The 14,943-nt window shown below is 39.9% G+C and overlaps 1 protein-coding gene across 6 annotated transcripts in view; it reads left to right on the top strand.

Annotated features, from left to right (window-relative positions):
- The window catches only part of itpr1a (inositol 1,4,5-trisphosphate receptor, type 1a), a 66,905-nt gene that overhangs the window by 17,254 nt on the left and 34,708 nt on the right, over positions 1–14,943 (top strand). For 3 of the 6 annotated variants that reach the window (XM_061831287.1, XM_061831288.1, XM_061831289.1), the window contains exons 7-38: positions 2,079–2,177; positions 2,651–2,734; positions 3,216–3,362; positions 3,459–3,554; positions 3,893–3,937; positions 4,717–4,871; positions 5,158–5,257; positions 5,855–6,015; positions 6,100–6,241; positions 6,335–6,493; positions 6,994–7,166; positions 7,348–7,467; positions 7,903–8,097; positions 8,183–8,434; positions 8,526–8,667; positions 8,766–8,919; positions 9,033–9,223; positions 9,304–9,436; positions 9,511–9,565; positions 9,650–9,815; positions 9,914–10,087; positions 10,598–10,672; positions 10,771–10,908; positions 10,985–11,110; positions 11,200–11,400; positions 11,489–11,740; positions 11,824–11,949; positions 12,039–12,167; positions 12,837–12,957; positions 13,119–13,303; positions 13,370–13,518; positions 13,586–13,697. In XM_061831287.1, the coding sequence (XP_061687271.1) occupies positions 2,079–2,177; positions 2,651–2,734; positions 3,216–3,362; positions 3,459–3,554; positions 3,893–3,937; positions 4,717–4,871; positions 5,158–5,257; positions 5,855–6,015; positions 6,100–6,241; positions 6,335–6,493; positions 6,994–7,166; positions 7,348–7,467; positions 7,903–8,097; positions 8,183–8,434; positions 8,526–8,667; positions 8,766–8,919; positions 9,033–9,223; positions 9,304–9,436; positions 9,511–9,565; positions 9,650–9,815; positions 9,914–10,087; positions 10,598–10,672; positions 10,771–10,908; positions 10,985–11,110; positions 11,200–11,400; positions 11,489–11,740; positions 11,824–11,949; positions 12,039–12,167; positions 12,837–12,957; positions 13,119–13,303; positions 13,370–13,518; positions 13,586–13,697 (4,557 nt within the window). Of the gene's footprint in view, positions 1–2,078; positions 2,178–2,650; positions 2,735–3,215; positions 3,363–3,458; positions 3,555–3,892; positions 3,938–4,273; positions 4,303–4,716; positions 4,872–5,157; positions 5,258–5,854; positions 6,016–6,099; positions 6,242–6,334; positions 6,494–6,993; positions 7,167–7,347; positions 7,468–7,902; positions 8,098–8,182; positions 8,435–8,525; positions 8,668–8,765; positions 8,920–9,032; positions 9,224–9,303; positions 9,437–9,510; positions 9,566–9,649; positions 9,816–9,913; positions 10,088–10,597; positions 10,673–10,770; positions 10,909–10,984; positions 11,111–11,199; positions 11,401–11,488; positions 11,741–11,823; positions 11,950–12,038; positions 12,168–12,836; positions 12,958–13,118; positions 13,304–13,369; positions 13,519–13,585; positions 13,698–14,591; positions 14,628–14,943 lie in introns of those variants that run through there. The other 3 variants (XM_061831285.1, XM_061831286.1, XM_061831290.1) reach the window with 2 other exon arrangements.

A 14,943-nucleotide genomic window follows, 5' to 3' on the forward strand; every position in this document is an offset into this window, starting at 1 on the left:
CTTTCGGGGTCGCCACAGCGTGTCATCTCAGATGAACGCACATATGTTTGGCACAATTTTTACGCCGGATGCCCTTCCTGACGCAACCCTTCTCAGGGAGTGGAGGCCCCAGTGGGATACGAACCCACAACCCCTGGTTTATCAAACCAGTGCTCTAACCACTGAGTGTAATATTGCCCTGAAGGCTCGAAACAATAGTGTAATATTGCCCCAGTAACTTCACTCGGTTGTGTGGTGTTGTCCTTTTCGAAAAGAGCTTCGGTGTCAGAAGGGGCGTCGGAAAAATCCGAATATCTCTGTTGTTCGGCTTCCATAGTAGCAGGCACTGCGCGTTTTCAACTCCGGAAGTGACGATGACATCAAGGACAGAGGACGCGACTAATATGGTGACCACTTGGATGTCGAGGGACACTCAATGGCGCAACCTTGCGCATGGATGACGCACGATCCGCTCACTTTTATTTTTTCGTATAGACATTGATGTGAATACTGTTATATGTATTTTCATTACAATATCCATTTTAGAATGTTTATAGGGATGACAGTCTCACTTTAAGGTTAATGTTATGTTGCCTCCGATATTTAAAATACAGAATTACCTTTTTGTGCACTGTATTGTCTATGCTTTAATCCTGGATCAGGCTGTGCCAAGGTGGAATTTTAAAATTACACACCATCTCATTCTGCACTTTCTACTTTGGCTTCAGACCAGACCTTTCCCACTCTGAAAAGAGAAAATCTCGTCCAGTTTAACCACATTTTCTTCGATTATTCACATACTCCGACAGTCATTGCATCTTAAAACAACAGCATTACTTTTTTAACTTTCTCCATTAATATCGAATGTAAACATAAGCAGCATATCTGGCTTGTCTTTGCTCTACATTGCCCAGACTGTGTTGCTAACTAAAGCAGCGGTGGTGGACGCTGTCATTATAATACACATTGATGGGCTGCATAAGTACTGTAACATTTGTAATTATGAGTGTACGTCTTTAAGAGTGGGGATACGGGGCGGGTGTAAGATAAAGTAGAAAAAAGAAAGTGGCGGAGCAGTGGTCGTTGTGACAGAAAGTTCCGTTTGCTGCCTAAGAGAAACCAGTGGCTTTTCATTTTTTACAGTATGTATGTGAATTGTGCCATTGGATGTAACAGCCAGTCATCCCTCACTCATTGAATCACATTGCAAAGTGGGACAAACTGAATACCTGTATGTTATACTTTCAATTTGCATTGGATTCTTTTTTTTTTGCGCGCAACGCAGAATACCTGCGAAGAGACTGCGTCTGCGGTGCATAATTCCGCACGCACGCAGTTTAGAGGGAACATTGGCTGAGGTTTTTTTTTTTTTTTGACACACCATCCAGCGATTGACCAAGACTGTCAATCGACGCATAGAGCATCCCTGCTATAAAGCATTGGACTTCGGTCTGTCAGTTGCATGATAATAATAGTTTGTGGAAATTACATACTGTAATACTGACAATGGCCAGTTAAAATGAGTGTCTTGCATCTCAAATTATAGGGAAGCTGAATGTCAAATTTAAATATAATAGGACATGTAAAACAAAACAAAACCAAAAAAAACTTACAGAAGGACAGCCTGTACAAAATGACAACGAAAGGAGACAAACCAAAAAAAAGCGCTAGTTTCTAGTAAGTAAAATTGTCAAAAACTTGAGTTTTTTATGACAAAATTTAATCTCCATGTTTAACCCCGCCCACTCCCTCCATAAAGAAATCTGTTTTTAAAATAACCTATGCCTAAGTCACCTGCTATATCCCTTTCATGGAGCCCTGCCAGCCCACAGTAGGATTTGACCTGGTCACAAATCTCTTGTTGGCACTAGAAAGGTATTATTAGCTTGCACCAAGGCAATTAGTGATTCACATAAAATCAGTTGAGCTATTACATGAGGCCTCATTATAAACCTCCTAAAATACTCACCGCTGTATGCAGTAGTTGGCTTTTGAGTAACACAATCACTGCTATAGTGGTAAGGATAGCTATTGGAAACAAACAACAGCTTGAATTTTCTTCATGTTTTGCATCGGTGGTATTTTGTGTGCGATGACAGGTGGTGATTGGCGACAAAGTGGTCTTGAACCCGGTGAACGCTGGCCAGCCACTCCACGCCAGCACACACCAGCTCGTGGATAATCCAGGATGTAACGAGGTCTGATGGCGCTGATGCATCTCTTCTCAAGCCTTTGAATTTCTCTGTGGGCGTGTTTGGTGGTGGACAATCTATTTTTAAGATGTTACTGCTGCTCGGTTATCAGCTAGCTGATAGAAAACCCACAACTTGGTAGTCACAATGTTGTGATTTTGCCGTTGCATTACTGCTGCTTTTTAACTCCGACAAATCTCTGTTCAAACGGAGATGGTTAGTTTTTGGATTTTGTACTCATCTTCTTGCCTGCACGGAGACTCCTTTTTTTCTTTGACCCTGTGTACTTAAAATATATAAGTATAAAGGAATTTATTTATGATTTGGGAATCCAAAAAACGTTCCATAATCAGTCAGTAACATGTTTCCTTTTTAGTGCAGGTAATGATTAATCAATGTAAAATGAAAAACTGCTCCTTTACCTGTGCATAATCTTCAGTGACATCAAGCTCCCATTTGTATTTTTTTTTTTTTTCCAGGTGAATTCAGTCAACTGCAACACAAGCTGGAAAATCGTCCTGTTTATGAAATGGAGTGACAATCAGGAGATCATCTTAAAAGGGGTTCGTCTTAAAGTAGCACTTTGAAACATGTATTAATTGTTTTTTTATTTTTATATATAATGTTTATTAATCAGTGTTTTGTATCCTATCCTAACATAGAGGCAATTAACATTTTATCACTTTTAATCACTTTATGCCATTTGTCAGATAGATCATAGAAAAAAAACTATGGTGTATAAAAGAGGAATTTTTTTTAATACCACCACTCATTTATTTTTCATTCTCACTGTATGCGGTATATAATATTCCTTGTTAGTCTATCCAAAGGTAATGTCATGTATGTTGCAGTACTTTATAATCATCGCAATACTTGCTCAGACTGCATTGATTGAATGCAAGTTGACCTCACAGATTTTAATTTATCAAATCTTATAATGCATCTTGTGAGGTAACCGTACACCTTGTCCTTAAGTAATTACTACTGAGCTGTAAAAAAAAATTAATAGATAAATGAAAATAAATGCCTGATGCTTCTGTCCAGGGAGATGTGGTACGCTTATTTCACGCAGAGCAGGAAAAATTCCTCACTTGTGATGATCACAGAAAAAAACAGTACGTGTTTCTTCGCACTACGGGGCGGCAGTCAGCTACCTCAGCAACTAGCAGCAAAGCCTTATGGGAAATAGAGGTGAGGAGGGAGAAGTGATGCCTTAGACACTGCCTTACAACATGGCCGTTCAATAAATCCCATGCCTATAACAGTTTAACTCTGTGTATGCCTCAGGTTGTACAACATGATCCCTGCCGAGGGGGAGCAGGCTACTGGAATAGTCTGTTCAGGTTTAAACACTTGGCCACTGGACATTATCTCGCTGCAGAGGTCAGTCCATCACAGAACTGTGTAATGTAATTCATTGGCTTTAGTTTGAGATTGAGAAGTCTAGCATCAATTGAAGTCCTGTGACAATAAACTATATTGATTGTTATGGCTATTGCAAGGTCATTACATTATTATGGATTTCTGACTTTCAGTGTTTTTCCAAAAATGGGTGCGAAATTAATGAATATTGTATATTGTTTGCCAAATCATTCAAAAGAGCAATTATTCACAGACTGGTAAAGAGTTGACACTCAAATTTTTAATTTTTATTATTCATTCAATCTGTCAAATCATAAAAAAAAATACTGTAGTCACCCCTGTGATCTGTGAATTTTCAGGTGAATCCAGAATATGAAGAGCAAGGTCTAGAGTCCCGCCCATCAGTAAGTCTGCCACACACCTCTCATCCCTTTGAGATACTATGTAGTTTCACACTTAAAACAGGTAACAATAAGTATCTTAATATTCCAAACAAAGAAAATGGTACAACACAGACTTTTTCCAGAATGTGAAGACTGAAGCACAACCGCCTTAATTAGTTACCTTTGTGGCTATTGGTGACCAGCAGATGGCAGTGAGCCACTGGTAATGCTTCTCCACTTTTATATCTTTTGAGAGTAGTATGGGTTTGTCCGTCGTCATACAGCATAACTGCATCCATTGATTGTATAAACAAATCAAATAAAACTACAGCATTTATTATTGTTTGGGGGAGAGGCATAAACCACCACTGACACAAAGAGAGAGAGTGAGAAAGACATTTTCATTCACTATCATATAACAATGTTTGTCAGTGATCTCAGTAGATTGTGCAAGTGTTCCTAACCTTTTGGAATTGAGTGTATTAGTCTCATGCATTCATGAAACTTCAAGGATTTAGAGCGGTTGATTCTCATACTTTCTTGTGAATAACTCTGCCTTTTGAAGTAGTCATTTACTGTCACTGTCAACTGGGAAAATTACATTTTGTTTTAGTAAAGTATTTGTGTTGTGGTGTTGTCAGAAAAAAATAATGCTTTAATCTCCTTTGTTACATTTTCTGCTGGAATTGCTCCACAGTAATACAGCAGACAAGTCTTTGACATCATTTCCAGAACATGCGGAGTTCTGGGATTGCATTTCTTTATGATGGTGATGATTACTACATGGTTTCTGCTTCCAGCTGGATTTGGAGCAAGAGGCCTTAAGGGCCCGTTTGAGAAATGTTCAGGATAAAGTCATGTACACACTTGTATCCGTCCCTGATGGAAATGACATTTCTTCCATATTTGAGCTGGACCCAACCACGCTGAGAGGAGGAGACTCACTCGTACCCAGGTACTCTGAAGTGCTTTAAATTTAGTGCATATAGTGCAATTTATAAGAGCACAAAACTCCTGCATTAGCAATAAGTAAAATCCACTATGCTACATGTGTAACCCACTGGCCTGACCTTGTTTCTCAATTGTGTTGCACAACATATTTCTAAGTGCACATCGCTTTTGTTCATATTCGTCTTATCATTCACTTGCCATTAGACTTCTACAGTATTGTATGACTGTTGGTTGTTGTAGTGGGCAGATTTGTCACTAATAAATGAAAAATAATACAAATGTAATTTCAGGAATTCATATGTACGTCTCAGACACCTGTGTACCAACACATGGGTTCACAGCACCAACCAACCCATTGACAAAGAGGAGGAAAAACCTGTCATGCTTCGTGTGAGTGTTTATAGTTGCGCTTTTGCGGTGATTAGAACACGTTAGTGCTCAACTTATGCAATAATGTAAAGTCTTTCTTTCCACACCTGCGGTGGGTGGTTAAAATAAATGGGATGCAAGGAAATTATTTTGACATCAACAGTCATTCGTGTTGGGTTAAAATCTCTACTGTAGTTCATTCCAAAGAGACGTCGTAGAAGTTGATCCTTCAGTTCTTTCGCAACAAACTCATTCAAGCGTGTTTTTACATAGAGTACCTTGCATTATGTAGTGCGGCGCAATCCTAACAGAACAAAAAAGGGCCTTCACTAAAGTTCTTTGTTCTTTGTTCTGGATGTCGTACCAGGGCACCACCTACTGCCGGAGAAAAATTCCTTGTGTTTTTTCACACTCTGCCAATAAAGCTGATTCTGATTCTGTTTCCGAAAATTTACAAGAAGACTTCCATAAATTTCATATGCAATTTATTGACGGTTTAATTGACTGTGAGTGTGTCGCAATAATTTTGTCCATAGAGTCCACATCTCTTGTAACTGGACTAAGATTTATGTGTGTGTATAGTCCTCTAACATGCCCTATACCTTTTGCTGATCACAGATTGGCACGTCTGCTCTGAAAGAGGACAAAGAGGCCTTCGCAATTGTGCCCGTCTCCCCAGCTGAAGTGCGAGACCTTGACTTTGCCAACGATGCCAGTAAAGTGCTGGCCTCCATTGCTGGAAAGCTTGAAAAAGGCACCATCACACAGAATGAGAGAAGGTATAATGTCCATTTTTAGTAAAATATTAAAGCTTCAATTTGTTTTCTCAAAATTTGGTCTTTCTTTCTTGCACGGGCAACCAGAGCAGTTACAAAACTTCTAGAAGACCTGGTGTTCTTTGTTGTTGACATTCCCAACAACGGACAGGATGTTCTTGAGATTACAGTCAATAAACCAAATAGAGAGAGGCAAAAACTGATGAGAGAACAGAATATTCTCAAACAGGTACAACTTCAGTACTTAGCGTCGTGTAAATACGTGTCGGAGAGCAGCTTCATCAGGTCTCATAGGCATGTTCCAATTCTTTCCTGGAGTCAGATCTTCAAGCTACTGCAAGCCCCTTTCACTGACAGCGGTGATGGCCCGATGCTGAGGTTGGAGGAACTCGCTGACCAGCGCCATGCCCCGTTCAGACACATCTGCCGATTGTGTTACCGGGTTTTGCGTCACTCCCAACAGGACTATCGCAAGAACCAGGTAGAGATTTTCTGGTCTAGCGGGCCAGTGTTCTTGATTTGTGAGTGACCTAGCATAACCTTTGCGTGCAGCTGCAGTGTTTGCTGACATGCATTCTAGTAACTCACTTGTCTTGCCTTTTCTCCGTAGACGCACTAATGAGATTATCAGAAATAGTTTCTGCGAATTGTTGACGTGAAATTGGATGCATAACACATTCAGATTCTTTTTAATCAGTTCTCTTTAGCAAATAACATTAAACAAATATCCAAAAACATATTGAACTGCTTATCTTAGTAGTAAAATCATTCGTTTTTTTCTTTTTTTTGTTTTTTTTCTTTGAAATGAATCCATGGAGAGTCTGAAATGGTAAACTTGCTCAGAGCTTGGATTTTTCTGCCGAATGTTTGACTTAAAGAAGTTAAGCGATACAAAGGCTTTGATATGCAAATCTTTGTATACAACTTGAGAAGATCAAGGGGTGAGTTAGCTGCCATTTTTTTGCTTCTCTGCCTCCACAGGAATATATTGCCAAGCAATTTCGATTCATGCAGAAACAAATTGGCTATGACGTTCTGGCAGAAGACACCATCACAGCCCTTCTCCATAATAACCGCAAGTTACTAGAGAAACATATTACCGCCGCGGAGATTGATACATTTGTCAGCCTGGTCCGCAAGAACCGCGAGCCCAGGTTGGTTAACGGGTCTCTGTGTTGGACCAAATAAAATGGAAAGTGATGGATTTGATTGTAATGCATTTTCGTTGAGTTTTTTTATATACATCAAACTTTGTAGATATTTCATGTCTATAATTTTTGGGGAGGAATGATTTATGTTGCTTATTTTTGTTCATGTGGTGTATTTTGTGTCCAGGTTTTTGGACTACTTGTCTGACTTGTGCGTGTCTATGAACAAGTCCATTCCTGTAACACAGGAACTGATATGCAATGCTGTGCTGGATCCAGCTAATGCAGACATCCTAATTGAAACTAAGTAAGTTCTCCTTCCTCTAAAAGGGAGCCCAAATAAGCCATTTTTTGACATTTTAGTCACATGAAATATTTCAATTCAAGACTTATTAGAATATAGTATAATTATTAAGTGATATTGATTTGAAATTAAAAAAGGTAAAACGCTACGCCAGAACAGATGTACATAGTAAAACAGTCTAAACATTAATCTAAATTAGCAGTATTGATTAAAAAAAAAAAAAAAAAACATCACATTTTACCAGTAAAGTGATCAATTTTGTTTCAGATGCTGAATGTTACCGTTTTCAATTTATGTTCTTAATGCTATAATAATTCTCATCTGTCACAATAATTGGGACGTGGGGTTTCCATAGCTTCTAATCCCTGGTGGTCAGCCAGTGTGTCTTGATCATTTTCTTTTCAATATGTTTTATTTACCTTAATTTTTGTGGTGTAGACTAGTCCTGTCAAGATTTGAGATTGAAGGTGAAGCGCTTGGCGATACATCTGAGGAGTCAGAAGAAGATGAGGAGGAGGTTTGGTTGTTCTGGAAGGACAGCAAAAAAGAGATCCGCAGTAAAAGCATCAGGGAGTTGGCCCAGGATGCCAAGGAGGGGCAAAAGGAGGACCAGGAGGTGATCAGTTACTATAGGTAGTTATTGCCCACCCCAAGATCGCCTTTTGAGGTTCATTGCACAGTAATCATTATTATTCTTCAATGTTTGTCCTTTTCATAGGTACCAGCTAAACCTGTTTGCCAGGATGTGTTTGGACAGGCAGTACCTGGCGATTAACAAGATCTCTGGACAGTTGGATGTAGACCTGATTTTGCGATGCATGTCAGATGAAGACTTACCTTACGATCTGCGAGCGTCGTTTTGCCGCATGATGCTGCACATGCATGTAGACCGTGATCCTCAGGAGCAGGTTACGCCTGTCAAATATGCACGACTGTGGTCTGAAATCCCATCTGAAATTGCCATTGATGAGTGAGCAAATAGCCACATTATTTGTTATTAATAATGTGCACATTGTGACATTTTAACGTGTATTCATACTTTTAATATGATCTCTCTGTAGTTATGACAATGACGGAACATCCAAGGATGAAATTAAGGAACGGTTTTCACAGACCATGGAGTTTGTTGAGAACTACCTTCGAGATGTGGTTTGTCAGAGCTTTCCTTTTGCAGATAAAGAAAAGAATAAGCTCACCTTTGAGGTGAGTTTCACCATTTGGGCGGGTAAAACGTGTTCACTATCATGGCACAATTCTTGGTCAAAAAAGAAAATTATTTGTTCCTGTTTCCTCTTTTTTAGGTGGTAAATTTGTCTCGGAATCTGATTTATTTTGGCTTTTACAACTTCAGTGACTTACTAAGACTCACCAAAATACTGCTAGCTATTCTAGACTGTGTCCATGTGAACACAATTTTCCCGTTCAACAAGCTAGAAAAGGGAGACGAAAGCAAAGGTATGAAGAGCCAGAATGGTTGGGGCCCATAGGAGGGCAAAATAATGAACTGGAGAAAAAGGTGTTGTTTGTCCCCCCCAAGCACCCTTTGATATACATGTATGTTCTTCTAGGCAGTAATGTAATACGGTCCATTCATGGTGTTGGGGAGCTGATGTCTCAAGTCGTCCTTAGAGGTGGTGGCTTCCTACCCACAACATCAAACAGCAGCTCCAGTGGAAACACGGTCAAGTCTCAGACTGAACCAGAGAAACAGGATATTTTGGTCATGGATACCAAGCTGAAGATCATTGAGATCCTGCAGGTACATGACAAGCATTGGCAATGACAACCTTAAATAAATTTAACCCGTACCACACTTTCATTTCCTACTGTTTTACACAGTTCATATTAAATGTCCGCCTGGACTACAGGATCTCCTGTCTGCTGTCCATCTTTAAGAGGGAGTTTGATGAGAGCAACTCACAAAGTGAATTATCTGTAACTGGAACAGCTGAAGGTCCAAACAATATGCCAGGTGAGATGAATGTTTTGCTTCATCACATATAAAAATGTATCCAGTCTATGAGTGTAACAGTGGGACCATATTAGGAGCGTTGGATTTTGAACATATTGAAGAGCAGGCAGAAGGGATATTTGGTGGAAGGTAATAACACTTTTATACACAATATAGCAGTCGCAAATCAAAGCAATCTATTCTAATTTCAATCTATACGATCTGCACGGCCAGTGAAGAAAACACCCCCTTGGACCTGGACGATCATGGCGGACGGACTTTCCTGAGAGTGCTTCTCCACTTGACCATGCACGACTATCCACCTCTGGTGTCCAGAGCCCTCCAACTGCTGTTCCGGCACTTCAGTCAAAGGCAAGAGGTTCTTCAGGCTTTTAAACAGGTACTGTCCATCATTATACACAAGATAACCTCTGTCGGGGTAGATTAGTTTTTTGGTCTTTATCATTTCATGGATCCTTTCTTTGTACATGTCACAAGGTCCAATTGTTAGTTACCAGCCAAGATGTGGAGAATTACAAGCAAATTAAGTATGACCTGGATCAGCTACGCTCCATCGTGGAAAAATCTGAGCTCTGGGTGTACAAAAGGCAGGGTCCAGATGAGGTCTTGGATACGGGAGATGGGCTGTCCACTGAATCGGCGCATAAAATGGTACCAACGAATGTAAATTTCACAATGGAAAAATACACTGGTAGACACTGTTATGATTAAGGCCCCTTCTAAAAACATGCTATAATGAAATCCAGGCAATCATGTTTAAGTGAGGGCATGAATTATAAATAAATAAATGAACCCAAAAATATTCTCTCTTTTTTTTTGTACAGAAATATAATATCAAATACCTCCTTTAAAACAGAATTCCATTTTGTTAGTTACGAAAAGAGACAAGTAACTGATTATTGTCATGGCCACATATATTATTCAACATTTTTTGGCAATGTTCTGTTCACTAAAGAACACTCTGGGTCTCAGTCTGGTCTTTTATGCCAGCCTTTGACTTTTTAATGATGTTATCATTGCTGAGTGTGTCAGATATTGGCAACCTTTATGTGTTTGCACCTGTACTGTATTTGTAAATTTGTAGCATCACCTATGATACTGATACTCTCTTTAAGTAACCCACTTGGGCCTTGCTCTTTTCTGCACAATCAATTCCTGCAGGGGGATTCAGGAGGTACTGAAAAACCAAACAAACCAGAGAGCACCAGCAGTTACAACTACAGGGTGGTAAAAGAGGTAACAATTGTTATGGACTATGGTCACCAACCACGTATGCTTTTATTTTTTTTTTTTTAAACATTGATTACTTCTTAGTATGTTCTCTGTTCCATCAGATCCTACTACGGCTCTGCAGGCTTTGTGTCCAGGAGGGTCAGTCAGGTAGGAAGAGCAAGAAGCAGCAGCAGAGGTTACTGCGGAACATGGGGGCTCACGCCGTTGTCCTTGAACTTCTACAGATCCCATATGAGAAGGTGTCTGTGACTTTTTTAGTAAGCTAAACTTCTTTTGATAGTCTGAATGAACAAATCCAAATTTTTTTCAATTCAGGGTGAAGATTTACGCATGCAGGATATCATGAGATTAGCTCATCAGTTCCTACAAAATTTCTGCGCAGGGAACCAACAGAACCAAGCTCTGCTTCACAAGCATATTAATCTCTTCCTCAACCCTGGGGTAAAAGTTCATTCTGTCAGTGGCAAATCCCAGTGTTAAAAGTCACACGGGAAACATTTTATTTTTCTCGTGCTACTCATCTTTTTCAGATTTTGGAAGCCATCACCATGCAGCATATTTTTATGAACAACTTCCAGCTGTGCAGTGAGATTAACGAGCGTGTGGTTCAGCACTTTGTTCACTGCATTGAGACACATGGCCGCAACGTCCAGTACCTCAAATTTCTGCAGACTATCGTCAAAGCAGAGAATAAGTTCATCAAAAAGTGTCAGGACATCGTCATGGCTGAGGTGTCCTGTCTGGACGTGTTAACATCTGTTTCATGGCTAATGTTTTTTTTTTCTCAATGCAAATCTCTGTTTTTGTGCCATCACACAGCTGGTGAATGCGGGCGAAGACGTTTTGGTCTTCTATAATGATCGTGCCTCCTTTCAAACTCTGGTACAGATGATGCGATCAGAACGGGATCGCATGGATGAGAACAGTCCTCTTATGTACCACATTCACCTGGTGGAGCTTTTGGCCGTCTGCACGGAGGGTAAGAACGTCTACACAGAGATCAAATGTAACTCTCTGCTACCGCTGGATGACATTGTGCGAGTGGTGACCAATGAGGACTGTATACCAGAGGTGAGATGAACATCAGATTGGCACGTATTTTGCCGCGTAGATTCTTATGTTAGAATGTTCTGTTTTGCATGTCTCTTTTGTAGGTCAAAATTGCTTATATCAACTTTTTAAACCACTGCTATGTGGACACTGAAGTTGAAATGAAGGAAATCTACACCTCCAACCACATGTGGAAACTCTTTGAGAACTTCCTGGTTGACATTTGCAGAGTAAGCAACATCTGGTATAACATCAAATGTTAGAGATTCACTTGATAGGGAATAATTTGTAAGTCATGTGAGCAAATTTTGGATTGCAGATTTGCAATAATACCAGCGATCGCAAGCATGCAGACACTATCCTGGAGCGTTATGTGACCGAGACTGTCATGAGCATTGTGACCACTTTTTTCAGCTCACCTTTTTCTGACCAGAGCACAACCTTGCAGGTATGAAATTAAACAAGGCAAACAACTGTTAACCATAAATTTCCCTTCATCCATAAATTTCAATATGCATGTATATGGACAAATACAGAAAATATGGCGCAATCAAGTGAGACCCAATGGAAAATCTGTTTTTTAAAAAACATTTTTACAAAGGTAATAATGCTGAGTTTTATATCATATTAATTAGCAGTCAGCTTTAGCCTGTTCAAAAACTAGCTCATCGGTGAGATGTCTATATTTTTTTGTAGATATTCTGAAATAATAATTAAAAAAAATACGGTACCACCATTCACCAGGGATCTTAGCTGACTCTTTAAAAAGTCTTTTTTTAAATCACACTTGCAGTGAAGTAAGTCTTAAATTTTTGCCAAAATGGACATCGCACCGAATTCCAAATTCTGTAAAAAAAAAAAAAAGTGTGACTACTTCATTAATGTACAACCAAATTGCTGGTTCCATAGATACCATGCATGCAAACTGGCATGTGTTAGCATGCACATGGGGCGTTAATTGAAAAAATCTGCAGGAATAGGCTCCAGCTCAACCGCAACCCTAATAATGTGGATAAGCATTATAATTGTTGGATGGATTGTTTTTATGAATCATCATTGAGGATGAAGAAATTATTTGCTCCCCAATACAGCTACATGTTTTTGTTTGTGATCTCAGACCAGACAGCCAGTGTTTGTGCAGCTGTTGCAGGCAGTGTTCAGGGTCTACCACTGCAACTGGATGTTCCCTGTCCAGAAAGGCTCTGTGGAGAATTGTATCAAAGTCCTGTCAGATGTTGGTAAGCTGAACGCCCTTCCTAAAATTGTAATTACCGTCAATCAAAACTCTCCATTCACTTAGTGCAGCCATCTGCACAGAGGACACAGATATTAGCTTTTTAACCATGATGGTTTGCACTGAGCCATATTTTGCATTTGTGCATCTATGCATCTTTCCCAGCCAAAGGAAGAGCCATCGCCATTCCTGTGGACCTGGACAACCAAGTGAACAACCTGTTTGTGAAATCCAACAACATCGTTCAGAAAACAGCAATGAGCTGGAGACTGTCTGCTCGTAATGCCGCCCGAAGAGATTCTGTGGTGACAGCATCACGCGACTACAGGAATATCATTGAACGGCTACAGGTACAGTTTGTGTATGTTAGTTGGCCCGATTCAACAATGCGCTAACAATGTTTGAGTGGGCTATAGGACATTGTGTCAGCTCTGGAGGACCGCCTGCGTCCGTTGGTCCAGGCCGAGTTGTCTGTACTTGTGGATGTGCTGCATCGGCCTGAGCTTCTTTTCCCTGAAAACACTGACTCGCGCAAGAAGTGTGAGAGTGGAGGCTTCATATGCAAGTAAGACATATTAATATGTATTAATTTGAATTGTGGTAGAAATAAAATGTATTAATTAATTTTCTAGGCTGATCAAACATACTAAGCAACTTCTGGAAGAAAATGAGGAGAGACTATGCATCAAAGTTCTACAAACACTTCGGGAGATGATGACTAAAGACCGTGGCTATGGAGAGAAGGTAGGGGATATGTGGCACACTTACCGAATACTCCATTCTGGCGTCTTGCAGTCATATCAAGAAATATGACAATGCCCTGTTTAGATTGACACTTTTAAAAACTGCTTGTCATCTTTTACATACACATAAGCATCATCGTTATGGTTGTTGTTTATTCATTTGTTTGTAGTTAGCAGGCTTCTGTACTTTATGATTTGTAGAAAATTGCAAAAATATGGGTTACATTTAAGATTCTGGAGTCTCCATTGTTTCATTTATCATATTGACTTAAAAATGCACTTTTATCCAAAGCCTCACCAAAAGTAATTAGTCTTGTTGAAGTGTCTGTGTGCGTGTGTGTTTTCTGGCATTCCATTCTGTTCATTTTTGGTTAACTATTTCTGAATGACAGCTGTACAAATGTAAGTAAATGCTAGCTAAGCACTGCTAGAGTTGGCCTAAAATTTTTGTAGAGTGGTATATATTAAGAAGCAGATGCACAGAAATGGAAGATTTTGGGACAAAAACACATCTTTTTATTCAGACTCCTCCAGAAGTCCAGTATTCCAACAGGGGAAAATAAAGTACTGTGTAGAATGCATCTTTCTACATGGCATACACTGTGTTCCAAAATATTGAGAATTCCTATATCCTCTATTTTATATTGCTTTTTAATCTTTCAGTCTTTGTCACATAGCATGACTTTCTCCGAAAACTCTGCAGCCACCCTCACCCAAATGAGACTAATTTAAATCAGCGGGCAACAGGCGTTCACAAATGCTCTTTTATGAACCAATGAATTGGAGGAGTGTGTCCACATGACTCACTTAACTAACGTGTCACGCTCTGTGGTTGACCTCTGCTTGAGCTTCCTGGCCTGTTATCTAACCCCACAAACCTTCTGTTCTCTTTCAGCTCAGGGCCTTTGATGATGAGATGGATTTGCCTAAGGTTATTTCTTTTTTACTCCTCCATTCTTGTCATTGGTTCTTGTAGCTTCTGTTACATCGGTAGTGACTGTAGCTGCATCTTAGGTTGTATGCTGTAGTTAGTCTGGGTTCAGTGAAGCGCGGCGACTGTAGGGAAATGGTCAACTGAGACGAAGCAGAGAGGCAAACAGTGAATGGGAGCTCTCTTTGTCGTGGATGGCAAATGACATTTTGTGAGCCACTAATTGTTGGGGGGGTTATCTGCCAAAGCATTGCCACCACTATCACATTAGCATCACTTGTTTTATGGTCCTACTCCTACTGTCATGGAATCATAC

The sequence above is a fragment of the Syngnathoides biaculeatus genome, chromosome 10 (assembly GCF_019802595.1).
Source record: "Syngnathoides biaculeatus isolate LvHL_M chromosome 10, ASM1980259v1, whole genome shotgun sequence".
NCBI classification, from domain to species: domain Eukaryota; kingdom Metazoa; phylum Chordata; class Actinopteri; order Syngnathiformes; family Syngnathidae; genus Syngnathoides; species Syngnathoides biaculeatus.